This window comes from Pelobates fuscus, chromosome 7, assembly GCF_036172605.1.
Source record: "Pelobates fuscus isolate aPelFus1 chromosome 7, aPelFus1.pri, whole genome shotgun sequence".
In the NCBI taxonomy this organism is placed as follows: Eukaryota; Metazoa; Chordata; class Amphibia; order Anura; family Pelobatidae; genus Pelobates; species Pelobates fuscus.
In genome coordinates, this window is record NC_086323.1 from 64,106,352 (window position 1) to 64,127,473 (window position 21,122).

Consider the following 21,122-nt stretch of genomic DNA (forward strand, 5'->3'; position numbering starts at 1 on the left):
AGCCCTGAGAGTAGGAGAATTTATGGCCTTGAGCCGTCACTGGGTAGAAGGAGGATGAATACGTGTTTTGCAGAGGCCTGAGGGCCAGAAGCGGCTGGTGGCACGACCCCTATTTTGTCTAGCCCTGCCAAAAACTCCATGTGAAGATCCCCGGAAGACCACTGGGTAGAAGACTGTGTCTTGTTTAGCAAAGTGAACATATTTACGTGTCTGTTCAGCTACTTTAGAAAAGCTTTGCCAAACAACTTCCCTTGTGCCTGCAGGCCCAGGTCCTTGTCTCCGAAATCAGCCAATTTAGCATCAATATAGAGTAGTGGTGCTCGGCACCTCTCCGAAGAGAGGGCCACATTGGTATTGCCCATGATGCAAAAACAAACTTGCACCCACTTTTTAACATCATGTGCCCATTTGCACCCCATGTCTGCGGTGAACGACTCGGCTCTGGCGTATGCGTCATCAGCTAGGTACATTATTCAGGTAAGAGGCCCAGTGGTATTTAGGAGCGTATTCTGTGCTGCATTAAAGCCTTTCTCAACTCCTTTGCATGGGTCTCTGCCTCCCCAAAGGAAATCAAAAGCTGATCGAATTCCAATGTAAGGGATACTTTATCCGGCAGAGTGAGGCGTGGGCATTCTGATTTCATATGTTTGGGGACCTCCTTGTCAAGGGTTTGTGCAGCTAGAAATGCATGTACCTTGCCAAGTGTTCAAGCGGAATCCAATCCCCTGAGCGAGGGTGATGCATGTTCCTTGGGTCAAACGTCCTGGTACCCTGACATTCATTAAAGAAGGTTTTGTTGCTAGGTCAAGGGCACATAAATCTGTACATTTGAAGCCTTTATCTCTTTAGAAGACTCTTTTAAATGTGAGTTTTTATTCACTCACTGGCTAATGAAATTACTTATCATATTTAGCTTGGCGTATTACACTGGATCATTCCTATATACCAGCGTTTCCCAATTTGTGTTCCACGATAACAAAACTGAGGTTCCGTCGCGATTTGTCCATCAGGTGGACGAAGCACTTAGGGTCACCCAATGGGTATTGCTAAACAGAGGACCGGTCAGGGACCGTGGCCATTTAAGGCTGCGACCGGACCCCTGTTGTATGGAATGCTGGGAGGAAGTGATAGCCTGCCACTTCCTCCCAGACATAGAGCATGTAAAGCTGGACAGAGTGAGGGAGCAGTCGGGAGTGAGCTACTGCCAACCTGGCACACCAGCCTCAGCCAGCAACACTAAAGAAAGTTACCCTCCTGCAGAAAAAGGTAAGCTAATCCATGATGTTGATAGACTATGTCAAAGGTTTCCACTGGAAAATGTAATTGGGAAACCCTGCTCTATACAATATGTAGATATGTAGATGATGCAAAGTAGTATCTTATGAATTCTGCTTTATATTTGGGAATGGTTTTTGTCTTTATTGTCTGGTAGTTTTTTCCCATTATAATGAATGTCTATCAATTAAATAAATAATGAACACCACCCCAAATCCCCATACCTATGATATAGCCACAGGTGGGGGGCTGGCTGGTGGACAGTGACTTGTCCTTTGTATAAAAGACACTTTGTATAAAAGAGTTCCAATGGCTAGATATCAGCTTACGGGCAGAACTCTCTCTACCTCTTGTATTTGTCTGTGTATATTGTACGTTTCTCCACTAATTGTACAGCGCTGCAGAATCTTTTTTGTAAATCTGATTTTATTGAGGTAAGATCAATAAAAAGGAAAAACAGAAAGTGAGGCTCGCAGGCCTCCAAGTAAAACATTGTGGCAAGTTATAACATATATTATCCATCAGCCGATAGTATCCATCAGTCTATCGCAGTATACAGCGTGTCCGACTTTAAGGTAATGCGCAATGATAGAGGTATAAGGCATGGCTGGTGTATGTGCGGTGTATACATATATACGATATGTGAGGGTGTTTTCCGGTTGGTCAGGTTCAGGCCATGACCCCGTGTGTATCCGTGGTTTACGTTCCACGTTCTTAGCATGACCTTCTGTGTGCATGTATATACCGCTTGTATTCATCAAGTGTGAGTCTTGTGTTCCTATGTCATGAATAGGTTGAGTGGGGGGAGATAATTGTTGTAGATAGAAGAAAGAAAAGGAGGAGAAAGGCCATGTAGGCCTAGAAGAGTCCTTCCCTGGTTTCCGCAGTTCCCCATCGTAGCGGAGTGGGCGAGGTGTTGGTACGTGATGTTCGGAATTTGTCAAGTTGTGTCAGCACTGCGGAATCTGCGTGCGCTTTATAAATAGCAGTAATAAATAAATTGTCCAGTCCTCATTCTATTATTTATAGCCTTTACTTGATGTCCACAGGTCGGGCATGTCCCATATACTCCTCTGTTTTTATTTTTAAATACAGTGATCAGCTGCTGGCTGTTAGGAGGCATGCCTCCAACTGTGCCATGGATAAGTATAATACTTTTTTATTTCCAGTAGCCAACACATTTATCCAATTCAATGGCTTGAAATGTGGCTGGCTTTATATCCAGCCATAGTTTGATAACCAAAATAAAATAAAAAGAATCATTATCAACCAAACCAGCAGATCCAATTGAGGCCTAAGGTGTAAAATACTTTTTGTAAAGGTATTTGTAATAAAGAATTATATAATTTATAGTAATTTAAAGAAAACTAAAATTTAAAAGAAAAATTTAAAGAAAACTAAAATGTGTAATTAATTGCACTCAAAATTGCATACTATCCTATGACACTGCACATTAATTGGCCTTACAACACATAAAAGTTAAATTAAAAAAAAATGCTTACTATTTAGTAATGTTTACCTTAATAAGACTAAGGTTCCCAGTACTCAAATAGAAAAATGTATCTTCCTACAACCTTAGAGAGATACTGGTACTCCCTACAGGTGGAGAGTTGGCATCTCACTGGGTGCATAATGACGTTTCTCTAACTTAATCATGATCAACATGGGGCAGGCTGGCCATTTCTGCCTGATGGGTAAGTGGACATCTTGTAATGGAGAGATGGGGCCCTAAACATATTGGTAAACATCTCAGAATATTCTGACTAGCTCAAAAAAATATTCATTAAAAGAGATGTATAAAGCACAAAATTCATCTGGCCTTTAACATGTATGTAAAGTATCCCCATACCAAATCATACCTAAACTTACCTTTTATGTACATTTTGATATTTATTTAAAAGTTATATGTTCTATAAACACATTGAGGTATGATGAAATCCTGTGTTATGTTTCACCCAGTGTTTTGGTCTGTTGGGAGTTAATGGAGCAGGAAAGACCACCACTTTCAAGATGCTTACTGGAGACATTGAAGTAACCTCAGGGGATGCATCCATTGCTGGATACAGGTACAAATTCTTTATTTCTATATAGTTTTATTACATGCATCCTAATCCTGAGTGTTACTGCCTACTATCATCTCTATTAAATTGTATGTACCGGAGTAATTTAAATGTGTGAACTACTAAAAAGCTTCACAGGCCACTTTGCGGACTTTTCTCAAGTTCATGTGAAAACACCAGGCGGAAAATGGCAAAATATATCCCAATATATGCCATTGCCAGTATTTTGTGAAGTAATGTTTTGAATAGTTAGTGGAGCATAATTGGGTGGTACAATCATAGTGTAACATATCAGATTTTACAAAATACACAGCAAAAATGCTATGTCTATATAAAAAAGCAAATGGAAAAAAAATGACGTTGCAAAAGTACACATTATACACCACATGAGATACCCTGGAGTGTCAACTTTCACAAATGGTAGGAGTTTGTGGGGTAGTTTCTTAAATCAAATGGCTATAATGTATAAATAATCTATATATAAAATCCCTGTGGTTTTCAGTTGCTACGTGATACTCTTACACCTGTGTGGGATCCCCTTAACCCACACCAACAAAAATAGAAACAAAATAAAAAATACAAGGTGGAGTATTTTACATTTGAACTTAGATCACTGTATGAAGTTGGTACAAAAGGAATATGATCCTAAACAGGGAGAAGGAAAAAAAACAAACCCTAGGGCAATAACGTCTGAAACTAGTGGTTTTTTTTTTTTGTGTTTTTTTTTTTTAAATTCTTTATTTTTTCTGTGCAGAGCATAACAATACGCTTGTGAAAGCCACGACAGCTGTGACAAGCCAGACAGTAACAGTGTTAAACATCATTGTGGCATACATTTGACAGCACAATTTTATAATAAAATAATAATAATAACATGCTTCAACATTTTAGGATGATGGGCTATCTTAAATTGAACATGAAAAGTGTCTCCCAATTGCTCATTACAGTAGTGTAGCAGTCTCTGTGTCAAGTCGTGTATATACGAGGAGGCTAGGCTAGGCAAGTCTACAACTGCAGGAGTGGTGTTTAAAGTTATAATTGCTAGGCCATGTTTGTCCAAGAGAGTAAGCAATCATACAGCTTTAGTCTGGTAAGCTTTGCATTGTGTGGGTGTACTGTGTTTGCCTAGCAGTGTGATTGCCCATTTAAAAAAAAAAAAAAAAAAGAGATTGATTTTAAGACGGTTTGTACAGGCGCTTCTGTTTGCTGCCCTCATGAATGGACGGCTACTTAGGACTCATAATATAATCAACTAGCGAGGTATTAACATGTATAACATAAATAGCATAATATGATATACCACTGGAGTTAAGTTTTAACAGAAATTATAACATTACGGTTTAAGGGTTAATGTTGGCATGGTAGCATCGTAGGTATGAGACATGCATTTGTTATCAGAGTCCGGGTATTTAGCTGTAGTGGTGGTTGGTGTCATTCCAGGCTAAGTATACCCTTGTGCGGCAATATGATGAGTGCTTCAGCCTATGCCCAAACTCGGTAAGTCCCAGTTGCTGCCGTGAATAGTCCCACCTTTGTTGCCCCTGGGCATGGTGTCTCTGCGTCGGGAGGCAGCTCCGCTAGAGCTCTGTGAGAGTTGCAGCGGTACAGTCACTGGTTTTGTAGCGTTGGCTGTAAAGCGCGGAAGCATGTGACACTGACACTTATTTCGGCCGGGTTAGAGGGTCAGTGGATGTGAAGGGTGTCGCCTGTGCGAGTCAGCAGTCTGAGGCAGAGTCGGTGGGCCTGCTCTGAGGTTGCCCTGAGGTGTGCGCCATCGCTTGTTCGCCGGTTTTGCAGTGTGGGCAGCGGGCAGTTGCGTCATTCTGTGCCGGCTGCTGAGGCTCTGGTATGATGGGATCTTGTTAGGTGTCACTTGCGTGGTGTCCTCGCTTTGGTACTGCTGCCTGTGGGAGCTCGCGCCCGTGAGACTTGGTACCTTTTTCCGCCTTGAGGACCGCTGGAACCTGCGCTACCGGACGGCTGCCTTGGAGGCTCGTGGGAGATGCCTGTATTGGCTGCGTAGTTTCGCTGGCCGGATCCAGACGGCCACCCATTTTTCAGCTTGGCGGTAAGTTGCTCCTCGGCTGTGCAGGATGTCCCAGAAACTTTTGCAGATCCGATCGAACGTCCCCTGGGGCAGCGTGAAAAGCTTGCTGTGGGTGCTCTGTTCATGGGGTTTGTGCTGGGCGGCCATTTTGGTCTTGCTGTGGAGGTCCTTCGTCCCTGTGTGCCGTGTGGTTAGGGTGTCCGCTCTCCTTTTCGGTCGGCTCGACCAGCGGGGACCGGGATATCCCCCACCGGTCCGGGGGGGGGAGGGAGGTAGGCTGTAGGTAAATCGCTTAAGGGTCTTGGTGCCAAGGAGAGCTGCCGCCTCCTTCTAGCTCCAGTCCCAGTAGGCCGCATATGAAGCTTTGCACTCCTGTCTCTGATGGGTCTCGGGGTGGTGTCATTCGATTCAGCGGGGCACCCCTGAAGTTGGTGGTGCACCCTGGAAGGTCTTTGGGCCATATAGCCCCCACTTTTGCCCCGTTTTTTGCCCGCCTGACAGGAGCTCATGCCAGGTACGTCTGTTCGGCTTTGTGTCCAGGCTCCGCCCCACTAGTGTGTTAATAGGTAAGTATATATAAGTACACTCACAAGTGGGGAGCCAGTAATATCTCGGCTAAAAATATCAGCCCGGTGGGATTTATAGGGTCCCATTCCCTTTATTGTATGTGGAAAGCTGCAACCTTAGATAGTGGTCACAGATCCAGGTTTGTGAAAAAAAAAAGTGCTTTATTTTTCTTAAAGTGCAATAAACAGATTAATAAAAATACATAAAATGTGAATAAAAAGTTCTTACAGTCTGTCTTGTAGTGACACGTAAAATATTAAAAAAGGTGTAGAAATACATAGAGTCTCCCACCATTTTAAATTAATGCACAATCAGGAACCAGTAGGTTTACTTTTTTGCGCCATGAAAGAGGTAAAAAAAGATTGGAGAGGAGGAAATAATGTGAAGAAATTAGGCACAAAAGAAATTAAATGTATATTAGACATGTGCACCAGTGAAATTTTTGTTTCGTACGTATGATTTCGTACTAAATAAAAATGTAATTCATCAATCCTGAATTTCGTTTGTAAATCCCACACTTCTACATGCTTGCTATTCCTCTGCATTTGATTATATTTTATCCTTCATGTACCGTACTACTATTGACTAAAATATTAGTCTGCTACTAGAGTACATTCAGTTCACATTGGCTAGTTTCCCTGCTGTTTTCATAGAAGGGATATCAGCCTATTCTATATAAGAACATACAGTTAAAAGACATTATTGGACTGATTGTATGTTTCTGGTCCTGAGATTGCCGACACTTCCTGCACGCACTGATACAGTGTATATTCATTTAGATACATTTGTCTATGTCTAAGTTTTTTTCCCTACTAACTCATGCTGTATTAGATTGCATGACATTGATCTGTCTACTAATGATTATATCTATTTCATTTTAAACTCACTGTTTAGCAGACTCACCATCTCTGCTAGAAGTAAATTCATTTAATATAGGATATCTATGCATACATATATACCATAAATATTTTAGGTGTTGGTATCTACTCCTGGTTTTAGCAATTTGATTGGTTTCTTTTTGCTTTTTTCATTTTTGTTTTACTTATCCAGGGTAATCCAGGGTGTGGGTTGTTTTTACCAGTGGTTTAGTGGATATACACCCTTCTTTAGACCATAACCTTTACCTTCCTATCTATCTAAGAGAAAGTATTTCCTCTTGGTCACTTTTTATAGTATATAATATGTGATGGTGTAATAAATGAGAAAGTTGGAAATTGATGTTAAACAGTACTATTTTTGCTACTTGTGTGTTCGTGTCCTTAAAGGGTTACTCAACGCATCTTAAAGGGAAACTCCAGTGCCAGAAAAACGATCCGTTTTTCTGGCACTGGAGGGTCCCTCTCCCTCCCACCCACCAATCCCCGGTTACTGAAGGGGTAAAAACCCCTTCAGTCACTTACCTGGGACAGCGGCGATGTCCCTCCCCGCTGTCTCCGCCTCCGCGACGCTCCTCCTAGTGATTACGTCGGCTGGTGGGCGAGACTAATCTCGCTCACCGGCCGAGGAGACCTAATGCGCATGCGCGGAAATGCCGCGCATGCGCATTACGTCTCCCCATAGGAAAGCATTGAAAAATCATTTCAATGCTTTCCTATGGGGTTTTGAGCGACGCTGGAGGTCCTCACACAGCATGAGGACGTCCAGCGACGCTCTAGCACAGGAAACCTGTGCTAGAAACAAGGAAGTGACCTCTAGTGGCTGTCTAATAGACAGCCACTAGAGGTGGAGTTAACCCTGCAATGTAAATATTGCAGTTTATGAAAAACTGCAATAATTACAGTTGCAGGGTTAAGGGTAGTGGGAGTTGGCACCCAGACCACTCCAATGAGCAGAAGTGGTCTGGGTGCCTGGAGTGTCCCTTTAATTACTACAGCTAACTGTAGTAGTTATAATGTGAGCAGTACCCTGGCCATGTTTCCTGATAGTTTGCACTCTTACCTGGACTTTTGCTGAGTGTCAGGAGTCTTCTAGAGCAGGCTTCATGGGAAACTCTGCAGAAAAAGGTCTTGTCTGCAGTTTTACAAGTCCTCCCCTTCTAATCCCACCCACACTTTTTGTGGCTGTCCAATCACAGACTTCCCAGTGAAGCTCAATGAGAAGTCTTTATAGGGCAATTGCCTCTTGAGTTTAGCTCCACTGTGCTAAGCAACCGAGAATTAACCGGAACAGTTGTCTGAATGGTTATTTAATAAATGGGTCATTTTCTTTTCCAATTTCTGTACTTTGTAAAATTAAAGGGAAAAAAATATGCTCTCTTCACACAAAGAACCATTAGCAGTGTGAGTAAGTTAATAATGATATCTATGCTCCTGGACATACTTTGACATGAAAGGAAATCTCATCATATCCTTCCTTTTAGAACACTTTATTAAAACTGTAAATGTGACCTCCCCTAAAATATTAGAAAGCAAATTATATTTAGGTCAATTGATAGAAAATGAGAAATTTCAAACTATTTTTTTGTATCCTCAAACAACCTCACTCACTATATAAACTGGGTTTTCTAACTCGGATGATCATGTATTTAGAAGCATTATCTACCTGATTGATCTTACAATTTACTGTCGACTAAGCAACAGTAAGCACATAGTTGCTTTTGGCCAAGTCATTGGGTTGCTTTAAATGCGAAATCTCTGCACCTTCATTGATTTATACCTTCTTGGCATATAGCTTATTATACCTCTGGGTGTAATAAAGCCAAGTTAATATCTTCCCCCTGTGAAGGTGGATTGCATAAGAGTGCAATACAGGCAAGAAGTAGGGGTTTATGTTTTAAGGGGGATAGAACGCTTGAACACTGTGAACTACTTTTCCTACGAAGATCAATCAAAACCTGGTCACTGTCTGCTAACATTATACTGACTAGACTAGATCATGATTCAATACATTTTTTAAAAAATTTTTTTAGCATTCCTGGAAATAAAATATTCAGTGTAATATAAACTTTATATATTATTTTGTAGTGAAAATAAATAACTTAACTCTTTCATGGCTTACTCTTGCTCTTTGAGGGTAGCCATTTTGTAGCCCTCTTTGTTCAAAGGCACAACTTGTCAGCTGACGTCTTCTATAGGCCAATTAGGCAGCTGCCTAGGGCGCTTCTTAAGGAGGGGCACTGGCAGTGGCTTCACTGCAAATTTAGGCCGCCACTCTATGTTGGACCAATTATGTAAAGTGTGCTGTCAGCCATGTTACTGGGTGCTAGGGAGCACTTACATGGTTGCTGACTAGCGCCCAGTAGATCACAGGCACCCACCTCAGCCAGCAAGGCCAGGCCTCCCCTCCCAGACATCTACTGCTGCAGCAGTGCTTCATGCTCCATTCCTTTGATACATTTTGTAGCTCGCATCTGCACTTTTTTTAGTGCCATAATATCCTTTAGAACGGGTGCCTAAAATTGCACAGAATATTCAAGGTGTGGTTTTACCAGCGATTTATAAAGAGGCAAAATTATATTCTCATACCGATAATTAATGTCCCTATTTTTACATGATAACACCTAACTGGCCTTAGCAACTGCCAGTTCTCTATAACAATTCCCAAATCTTTCTCCTGTGTTATCCCTAATTCACTACCATTTAGGGTGTTTGTTGCTTGTGCAATCTTTACCCCGAAGTGCATAAGTGCATGTGTGTTAATCTGCTTCAGTCAGTATGTTTATGTATATCAGTCTGCATGGGTCAGTGTGTGTGTGTGTGTGTCTGCATGGGTTGGTGTGCATAGATCAGTGTGTGTCAGTCTGCATAAGTGGGTGGAGCAAATGGGCAGAAAAATCCTTGCTCCCGGCCTGCGCAGACCATGAACAATTTGTGGGTCTGAAACTGTCCCAGAGTCCATTTACAAAATGCCAGACTCACCTTTATTAACATACAAAAGCAGTGTGTGTCACCTGCATGGTTTTTGGTCAGATAAACTGTGCTACAAACATGTGTTTCTAATGTTTCTTCCTGGAGATTTATATATAGGGCCCCCTTTACATGCATTTGATACAGTTCCAGAAAAAATGCAGGTTTACACACTAAAATCAGATGGATTAGCTTTAACCCCTTAAGGACACATGACATGTGTGACATATCATGATTCCCTTTTATTCCATAAGTTTGGTCCTTAAGGGGTTAAACCAATGTTCTATCTAAGAAAAAGATTATTCATCTAGAATGCAGAAAATAGCTATTAATGGAATTTTTTTCAAATTGAACAAAAGTGATAATTTAAGTATCTCAGGACTCCTGGGTCCACTTCTCTTTCATCTGACTTTATATATGATATTGAAGTGGGAATTGAAAGTCATGTGTTGGTGTTTGTATTATCTTACCTAGTTTTGTATCATCTGCAGTTTGAACACAATATTACTTCTCTACAGAAAAATTGGGGGACTGGAAATGGAGATAAATTAAAAGTAATTTTACTCTAAGTGTGTGTATATATATATAATACATTTCGTATGACGTATATATATGAAAAAAATATATATATATAAAATTATATTTTTATTTATTAACACATATATATATATATATATATTTCATTTTACAGATGCAGGGAGACTGCCTGTCAGTTCAGGCAGTCCCCCTGCAGGCAGCACTATAGACGCCTATTGAAGCCATGTCACAGCTCTTTCAGATCGATCACATGGCCCGCGGGGGCCTAATTTGCCGAGGGGGGACTGTCAGACAGTCCCCCCAGACCAGGAGGTACACACAGGGCCGGATTAAGAGCTCAGTGGGCCTGGTGCTGACAATTATGATGGGGCCTAATTACAGAATCTTATCGACAAAAAACACTAAAACAGTCATACCTCCCAAGCGTCAGGTATCTGATGGAGTTGGTGTTGGAGGGAAACTGAAAGGATGCAGCTTTAAAAAAACACATACTCTATGCTAATCTCTTTATCTAATTTATGCTTTCATCTTTCAAGTAAATCCATACCAACAGCAGTGTCCAGTGAAGCAGGAAGCCAATGGGCGGGGTAAAAGAGTAGGCCACTGATGCGAATCACATGACCAGAACTGCCAGAAGGGGCGAACATGCCCAAAAAGGGGGTATGTCTGTCCAAAGAATTGGAAGGCCAGCTTGGCATCAGTGTCCCTATGCATCACAGTGTCCGTGTCCCCATGTCACCCAGTCCCCTAGTCTCCCAGTGTCTGTGTCCCCATTACTCCCAGTGTCCCCATGTCTCAGTGTGTCCCGTGTCACTAGGATAGATGGGGACACAGAGACACAGGGACACTGAGACACTTGGCTAAAAGGCCATATTTGGAGGGTGCGCATACCTGTTTTGCAACTTGGGGGGGCACTGAGACACTTGGGGAAACTGGGAGACATGGGGGCACTTGTGGATACAGACATGGGGACACTGAGACATGGGGACACTGGGAGAAATAGGGTCACAGACACTAGGGACAGAGACATGGTAGGCAGACACTGGGAGACATGGGGACACTGAGATATGGGGACACTGGGAGACATGGAGCAGTAGCTGGGAGACATGTGGACACAGACATATGGGGACAATGGGAGCCATGGGGACACTGGCTGGGAGGCATGGTGATACTGAGACACTAGGGACACTGGCTGGGAGGCATGGGGACACTGGGAGACATGTGTCCCAATGTGTCTACCTATGTCTCCATGTGTCTGTATACCCATGTCTCACAGTGTCTCAGTGTCCCCATGTGTCCCAGTTTCCCCTAGGGTCTCAGTGTCCCCATGTCCCCCTGATGCCTTTCCCCTCATCTCTCACTTCCCTGAGCTGTAATCTGTCTCTGCAGACTGGGAGCTGCTGTCTGAATTATCTGACTGTGCTGTGTAGCTGCTCCCCTGTGTATCAGTGAGTAGAGAGAGGCAGGGAGGGGTATGTTGTAACTTCCTATCCCTGCCTCTCTCCATACCAGTGACACCTACTGGCCGGTGCTGGTATTGCAGAGTAATCTGAGAAACATATTTGCATTTGTATTGCCGGTAATACTGCAATACCAGCACGGCCAGGCAGCCTCAAATACAGGATGTGCCTTAAAATACCAGTCAGGAGGAAAACCTAAGCGTAGTGTGTAAAAAAAAAAAAAAATTTTTTTTTTTTTTTTTTTTTTTTTTTTTTTTAAATGGGCCTATTCCATGGGCCTGGAGCTGCAGCTCCATCAGCCCCTATGTTAATCCGGCCCTGGGTCCACAGTTTGCGGGCGGGGGAACGCCAGTGTTCGGGTAAGTAAGAAGGACTGCGGGGACATACTAGGACCGTTTTTTGTCGGACGTACATAGTACGTCCTTGGTCCTTAAAGGATTAATGTCCTATTATTCATGTCATCTTGAAAACATGTTTTTAATACGAGAGATGTGGATGTGGAAAATAGTGTGCTGCCTAGGCAATCCTTGTGAGCACAGGTCCAACGTTACCTTGACCCAATAGTATTTTCTATTGCTCAGATATATGGGTTTTGTCCACTTGGTGTATTTTAAATGCATTGCAGTGTGTGCCTAATGATTCTATTGACTATGTTTTAGGTATGTATTTATTTTAAAGGGGAACAGTATTTCCCATGGGAAAAAAATATAAAAATAAAAACACGTGTAACCTATATGAACTTTTTTCATGTGATGCTCCATTTTATTTTAAATGCATATTCAACATTTAGCAAATGGTATCACAAACTAGATGAGACCTGGCAAGTCATTGTATTGCATTGTAGGACAAGAAACAGAAACACTGTTTTCCCTCCTTTCTTTTGTTGATTGCCAATAATTGAAAGCCATCCAGGATAAAAGGTAAAAAGGCAAGCATTGTGGATTTCTACACTTAATTTACACTTATTTGTGAAATATAGAAGATAAAAAATACTTCAAAAGTGAAAGTCCTCCTTTAAGAACTATATCATATAACATGTAGGCTCCTCAAACTTATATATATATATATATATATATATATATATATACACACACACACACACACACACACTAAAGTGACAAAAAAACAGTACTGAAAGCACAGGCAGTGGTGGAACTACCACCGGTGCAGCTGCACTTGGGTCCGTATGCTGGGGGGGGGGGGGCATTGGGTGGCCCATGCACTTAGGACCACATGATGGGCACTGCTGAGAAGGGGCCGGACCAGCACCAATGGGCCTCTGTAGTATCAGCAGCGTTGGGAGGAAGTGAGCACAGACAGCAAGGCAGTGTAGAACAAGGACAGAGAGACTGCTCCAACCCTACACTCCCATCAGTCTCACCCAGCAGCAGAACCCCAGGAAATCCACCCTCCTGCACACAAGATTTGTTAACAGGAGGATGCCTGAAAATTGACATTTCTGTGTGTATCAAGGTGTGTGTACATATCAGTGTCTTTATATGTGTGTATGTCAGTTTATCTGTATAAGTATGTATGCAGCAGTGTACATGTGAATGCATGTAATGTTTCCATTTGCTGGGATGTAAACACACCCCTGCGTTCAGATGCCAAAAAATATATACAAACACATTCTTTAATTCAGACACCAATACTACACATAAATGTACACCCACATTTTAAAGCCAATAATACATACGCAAACATCCCTGCGATCAAATACAAACACTACACACAAGTACACAACTGCATTCTAATACAACAGTACAGGGCTCGAGTCCTGCAGGAACGCGTGGGAACGGCGTTCCTGCACTTTTTCCACAGCAGGAACGCCGTTCCCATTACTAGTCCTGCAGGACCCAGGGCTGGCACAAGCGTCTGCCAGAGCAGGGGGAGCACAAATCCGAATCCCCTGCCTGTGACTGGGGACTCGGATTTTTAAACTCCCCTCTCCCCCTGCAGTCAGTGGAGTCGTCCGGCCTCTCCTGATGATGTCAGTAGGAGGGGGCGTGACGTTCTCTGCTCTTCTCACAGGACCGCTGGGGAGCAGAGGAAGCCACGCCCCCTCCTCCTGACATCATCAGGAGAGGCCGGCTTACTCCACTGACTGCAGGCTGCAGGTTCCAGATCCTGTCCCACCCCTCCTGGCCCAAGGTAAGCCTCAGGGAGGGGGGAAGGCACTTTAGTTTTTTTTTTGTTTTTTTTGTCCCTTTCCCCAGTCCCTGTCCCCCTCCTCAGACCCTGTCCCCCTCCTCAGGCCCTGTCCCCCTCCTCAGGCCCTGTCTCCCTCCTCAGGCCCTGTCCCCCTATTTAAGACCCTGCCCCCCCTCCTCAGTCCCTGTCTCCCTCCTCAGTCCCTGTCCCCCTCCTCAGTCCCTGTCCCCCTCCTCAGTCCCTGTCCCCCTCCTCAGCCTCTGTCCCCCTCCTCAGCCCCTGTCCCCCTCCTCAGCCCCTGTCCCCCTCCTCAGCCCCTGTCCCTTTCCTCAGCTCCTGTCCCTTTCCTCCGCTCCTGTCCCTTTCCTCCGCTCCTGTCCCTTTCCTCCGCTCCTGTCCCTTTCCTCCGCTCCTGTCCCTTTCCTCCGCTCCTGTCCCTTACCTCAGCTCCTGTCCCTTACCTCAGCCCCTATCCCTTACCTCAGCCCATGTCCCCTTCCTCAGCCCATGCCCCCCCTCCCCCTCCTAAGCTCCTGTCCCTCTTCCTCAACTCCTGTCCCCCTCTTCAGCCCCGTGCCCTTACTCAGCCCCTGCATACAAGCGTATCATTTTTTGGGGGGTGAGGGGGGCGGGGGGCGGGGAGTGGATCTTGGGTGAGTTCCTGCACTTTTTTACCCAGGACTTGACCCCTGCAACAGTACAAATCTAAACCTAGATGCACACACGTACTCTATACAAAAACAGGCTTACATTTAAATGCACAATCACTGCTCACAAATACAGCCCTGCAATGATGGGCAAATGGTCGATCCCCAGCTTGCATTGTGGGAGTTGTACAACAGATGGGGATCTACCTATTGGCCACCCTTGTGCTAGAGGTGGGCCCAAAAGATTTCTTGCACCAGGGCCCTCGCTACATCACTGAGCAGAGGCCTCATATCTCAGCAGTAGTACCATCTTGGCAAATTACACATGAAACAGTCATCTTATTTAGAGGATATTTCCATGCAGGAGCTAATCTGATGCGCTTTATAATGAAAACAAAGAAGCAAGCATGTTATGGCTCCCCAAAACCACCATATTACCTGACATGAGCTACATCTGGCCCACTCTTTAAAAAAATTAAAATAAATGGATACTCCGATTAACTAGCATTAGAATTTCTTTATTTATTTTGTTGAGACGAAACTAATAAATTCCAAATGCAAATGTCACACCTGGAGTCACATGTAGACCTCTTCTTATCTCTTGTATGGCTGGCAAGATTGAGAAACTCTATTTCAAAAGAAATTATGGATGAGAAAATGCATCTTGATTTCAACTGTTGAAGAGTCACTGCCAGACAAAATAAATAAAAGTTATGTTTAATGTTTTTTTCCATACAATCTCATGTATTGATGAATGGATAATTTATATTTCACAGAGAGGTGATGAGATACCCTTATTTATTTTCTTTCAGTGTTTTACACGAGATTGGTGATGTACATCAGAACACAGGTTACTGCCCTCAATTTGATGCCATTGATGAACTTTTGACTGGCCGTGAACACTTGCAGTTGTATGGGCGTTTGAGAGGCGTTCCTGAGGAGGAAGTTGAGATGGTAAAATTGTTAAGCATTTTGTCCGATTGTTAATCTACTTTGTCAGACATGACCAAGAGACAATTAGAAAGACAAGTAATTTGTTGTCATAAAAAAAAAAAAAAACGTGTAAACCAAACCATCTGGTCAAATCTGAGCAGGTTTGTCCATACTTATTTCTGTGGTGTTTTAAAACTATAATGTAGTATCCTGAAATTCAAAAAAATGTATAGTGAGACGTGAGAGGGTGCAAAAATAATCACTAGTTTCACCAAATCAATAGATAACATGAAAAACAGAAAACGCTGTAACATTCTCCCAATAAATCAGTTCAGTGTGGATTTATTGCTGTATTACACTGCTTTGGTGACCTTGTGGCTTCTTTTTATATTATATGTATAGAACAAGACATACATACTATATCATATATATCAAATGTTCATCGAAAAAAATTGTTCAGATATATATTTAAACAGTCTTGTACTAGTAGTAGATAATATTTATAATTTTACATGTAACATATAAATTCGGACAGATTCTGGACCCATCTCGAGAAACAATAAAAGAAGAAAGATGATTTGACCATTATATAGTCAGAAAGTTATTATCCACTTATAAGCAATTAAGTGGATAGTTATTATACAAGGGAACAGAAGTTTCATGAGGTTAAGTCAATTCACAGAATGATAAGTTATGTAATGTTGAATCCATGCATCCCAAATTTTATTATATGTACCTAAAGTCTTAGCTTCTCTATTGAAAAAAGTCTATCTGCCTCTCTCTGAAGATTTGAGTTTTTATTTCAGTCCATGATGGAATAGAAGTTGTTCTCCAATGTCTGGCTAAACACATTTTTGTTGCTGAAAAGATAGTAATGCATAGATATGTATTATGTCTGCCTCTGACAGGTAAATCGATAAGGAATAAAAATACTTGTGGCGTTAATTTATATGCTAATTAGAAGAGACCTGTCAGCTGTAGTTCTATACATCTTTTAATAGAAGCCAAACTCGGACATTCCCACCATATATACCCAGGTGGTTTTGGCATCACCAGCAGTAGTTCTCTGGATCAGGGCAAAATGATACAAGCCATGTAGGAACCATATGCCATCTTTGCTCGTGCAGACTGATACAGTGCATGGAGGCTCTCGTGAGCCGTCATGCACTGTTCCAAATCTCTAAAGGGGCAGTGAAGGCGCAGTCTCTCTCCCAGTTAGACATATCTTTGGACTTATTTAAAACTAATTTTCTTATACATAAATTTACCAATTGTAGCAATTGTTTTTGAATTAAGTTGTGTGATATGTAGCTATTGTCTGCTTCTCACATGCATGATCACCAGGACTTTTTTTTTTTTGTCTTTATTTTACTGTCAGATAATGGTTACATGTATTTTTTTACTTTAAAGATTTTCTATTGGCTTACACAATTACTATTTTATGCAGGTTGCTGAGTGGGGAATCGAAAAACTGGGTCTTAACAACTATGCAGACATGCCAGCCGGCACATACAGTGGTGGAAACAAGCGAAAGCTTTCTACTGCAATAGCACTGATTGCATGTCCTCCAGTAGTTTTGCTGGTAGGTACTTGGCAGTGGCCACCCCTATATTCTAACATGCAAATCACTCCAGCATGTAGTTGTTGCTAGAGTAAAGTAATAGTCAATATGCATCTGCAATAAGAAAATTCTGAAAATGTGCATATCAAGCACAATCTTAATCTAACTCTACCGCCAGTCAAACTAAATAAATACAATGGACTAAGTGTTTGGTGTTAACCTCTTGAATTTGTTAAAACCTGGCAAAAGAGAAGGTGTAATAGTATAATTTTTATATATAACTTTTTTTTTTTTAATTATTATTATATAAAAGTTTTACGGTAAACTGCTCAATTTTTTGATCATGTAATACGCTTCACTGCACATATTTAGGATGAGCCCACTACAGGGATGGATCCTCACTCACGTCGTTTCTTGTGGAATTCCATAGTGGGAATTATTAAAGAAGGCAGAGCGGTAGTATTGACTTCGCACAGGTAATGATAAAGTAAATGCTTTTATTGATCTAATCTATAGGCTGACAGTGCAGTTGTGCATTGTAATGGTATCTAGGGAGGTTGTAGGACAATTTTGCTGTGTTACTATGGTAAGATGGATTTTTTTTTAATATATGGTAAGGCATAAAATGCTTCTAGCCTTATGGAAAGGACAGGGGAAAAAAATGCTTCCCTAAGCTTTTATGTACGCTTTTCTGGAAATTGTCTAGAAGACAAATTAATTGTTGCTGTTGTGTCTGCCCATAGCATCTCCCATGACACCTCCTCCAGTACTGTGACTGTTTTCTTAGGTACGAAGTCTATACAGTGCACATTCTTTGTCAAAGGTCCTATCAAACATTAAACAGTTCACCTTTAAAACAGTGACACAATGTAGCATGGCTTAAAGGAGCCGCCATCTTGTATATTGCATTGGGTTAGCTGTATTGTTTGATGAGCTTATACACAATATATCTTTTGCTGTGGTAAAAACTATACATCGATATATCCCACAGTGTGTTAATAGTACTAAAAAGTAATTATATATATTTTTTTTTAATGTATAACAGAAGATTTAGTGCCATTTTGTTACTTTGCTTTTAGCATGGAAGAATGTGAAGCACTCTGCACTCGTCTCGCCATAATGGTGAAGGGATCCTTTAAATGCCTTGGCACGATTCAGCATCTCAAGTTTAAGTAAGGAAAATTGAGTCTTATTTCTGTGTGTTTATGTTCTACTCAACTAATTAGTGCATTAGACAAAGTAATTTAGTTTTAAAAATGTCAAAGAAGATATACAGTATGTCAGGTACCATGATGATGTTTTTGTTATGCCAAGGCAATTCTGCACAAGAGATGCAGCTGTAGCCAGACCCACAGAGATTCGAACCCCTACAATCTATTTATCCTCTTGTGTCCTGTTAGAGGAACAGAAGAGCTCTGTTATTGCTTTTCTGTGAATTGCATTGCATGCTGCATTGTACACATTGAGAGCAGTGATATGATCACTCTCACTGCAGAGCTCATCAATAGCCATTACATAGAGCTCTGTAACATTTGACTCACTAGGGACCCAACAGCACTCTATCCACAAAGGTGAAAAACACAGGCATGTTCACATGATTAATTTTTGTAGAAATAGGGTTCCTTTCCAGACAACTGGGACTATTTACTAAACGCCAAAGGTTTTCTGGATGGACAAAATTCACTGAAAATATTCAAATTCAGACATAACCTGGCAATTCTCACATTTACGAAAGCCACCATTAAGTTTGGTGCACTCAGTGTAAAGTGTAAATCCATGCTCTTTGCGTCTGAATCCCATATAAACTATTGAATTTGGACATTTACAAAGCACTGATTATTACTTATTTATTCTTACAAAAAGCTGGACAGAATGCACTTGGTAGGATGCTCATTCACACATTATCATTAATTTACTTTTTGCAACCGATCAATAAACGGTCATTGTTGAATACCCTCCCACCCAAAGCCTGTGGGGGTGGACAGTGGCTGGTGGGACATTTTAGTGTCCCCTTGGTTAATGTTAGAGCTTCTGCCCATGGGTGGGGGCTGAGGGGGACAATACCGTATCCCCATGTTAACTTGTTTAGAACATGTTCTGGTTCTAAATTCTCTTGATGTTTTTTTTTTGCAGATTTGGGGATGGTTACATTGTCACCATGAAAATAAGAGCCCACAAGCTTGGTGCAGCTCCAGATCCAGGGCCCGCAGAGAAGTTTATAGAGACAAACTTCCCTGGCAGTTTACAAAGAGAGAAACATTACAACATGCTGCAATACCAAATCTCATCTTCCTCACTTGCCAGGATATTTCAGCTACTCATATCCAACAAAGACAGTCTCAACATTGAGGAATACTCTGTGTCACAGACTACGTTAGATCAGGTACGCCAAAGCCATAGCTGGTTCAATGCAGAAGTAGCCAATTTATGTTCCAACAAGGCCTCCAGAAAGACCTCGTTGTAATGAGTGATGTCCCTTTAATCCCAAGTTCTCAAATGGTTTATGAAGCAGTTTTGGTGTATAGATCATATCCCTGCAGTTTCACTGCTCAATTCTCTGCCATTTAAGATTTAATACATGTTTGTTTCTGTTTATGTAGCCCTAGTCACACATCACCTGCATTAACTGTTTTTTTTTTGTTTTGGAATTTTCAAATCAGATGTTAACTTGCTTTAGAAGTTTTGAACCATGCTCTGAAAATAAATTGAACTTTAATCACACAGAGGAGGTTCCTGCAAGGTCTGGAAGGCTGTTAACAGAGCAGGAGAGAAGAAAATCTAGATTAAAACAGACTATGCTATAAAGGAAGTGTAAACGTTAGATCTCCCTTTACAGGAAGTGTTTAGGATGGCTATGCAACTCACATGCAGGGAGATGTGACATGGGCTGTACAAACAAAGTATATTAACTCCTAAACTTCAGAGAATTGAGTAGTGAGACTGCAGGGGCATGATCTGTTCATCAAAACTGCTTCATTAACTTAAAGCTGTTTTGGTGCCTATAGTGTCCCTTTAAAGCTGGCATTGGCAGCCTTCATAGCCATTGAGCACATCTCCATCTGGACAACAACTGAAGGTCTAATCCAGTGCATGCCTGGTTTATTTGGAACATGGTAGAAAACAAGTCATGTGAAGAGACAGTGACATTGCCCCTTGCTTTCAGAAAATAAATCTGACTTTCCAAATTCTGTCATTAATTGCAGTTATAATATAAACAGATTTCCAACATAATTCCTCCACCCAGAGCAAAATAAACAATTTACTTACGTTGTCACGTGTTTAGTGCATATGATCTAAAAGGTCACCAACTAAACTACAATTGTAATCAATATAATTTCATTTTAATTTAGTGATAGCCAACTATTACTCTCTTTCAGGTGTTTGTCAACTTTGCTAAACAACAGACGGAAGATGAGGACATCCGTTTACATCCTCGAGCTGCTGGGGCCATTCGGCAACCAAAGGTCGCCCCTCTTCCACCATCAAAAGAGTAGCAGAAAAACTAAAGCACTATCTAAAAAGCGTCTGTAAACCAAGCTTAACGGTCAACAAAAACTTGACTACATATATATTTTTAGATGGCTAAGTGAGTGCCAGGGTTCTGCAATGTTGGTGAAATGCGTAATAGCCAAGAACTCTATAATGCTCCAGAAATGTATTCACAATACTGCTTTGGGGGGGGGGGGGGGTGGGGGGGGGGGGGAATATGCTATAACAGGGTCTTACAGCATGACTTTAGAACAGCACTCCCAGCATACACTGGGTGTCCGCAATGATGCAACAGAAATGGTTATTTTAATATAGCAATCAATTTTGAAAATAGTTTCCTGGTGTTGATATCAGCATATACAGTTACTGTATGCTTCCACTGAAATGTGACATATCATGTGTACTATGTAAATGACAATGACATATAGGTCCTCTTTTAGAAGATAGGAAAGGGCTTTAAATTTACAAAAAAATATTTAGCAACATTTGGTTCCAAAATGTAATCATGGTTAAGATATTTCTATTTAATAAATCCAGCCTTATATGCTCC

General features: G+C 41.7%; 1 protein-coding gene across 3 annotated transcripts in view; it reads left to right on the plus strand.

Annotated features, from left to right (window-relative positions):
* ABCA4 (ATP binding cassette subfamily A member 4) overlaps positions 1-20,754 on the plus strand; it is a 181,307-nt gene extending 160,553 nt beyond the window's left edge. For all 3 annotated transcript variants that reach the window (XM_063428353.1, XM_063428352.1, XM_063428354.1), the window contains 7 exons: positions 3,235-3,341; positions 15,402-15,543; positions 16,970-17,104; positions 17,456-17,559; positions 18,163-18,255; positions 19,217-19,466; positions 20,461-20,754. In XM_063428353.1, the coding sequence (XP_063284423.1) occupies positions 3,235-3,341; positions 15,402-15,543; positions 16,970-17,104; positions 17,456-17,559; positions 18,163-18,255; positions 19,217-19,466; positions 20,461-20,577 (948 nt within the window). In that variant the 3' untranslated portion in view covers positions 20,578-20,754. The remainder of the gene's footprint in view (positions 1-3,234; positions 3,342-15,401; positions 15,544-16,969; positions 17,105-17,455; positions 17,560-18,162; positions 18,256-19,216; positions 19,467-20,460) is intronic.
* Positions 20,755-21,122: the final 368 nt, after the last annotated feature.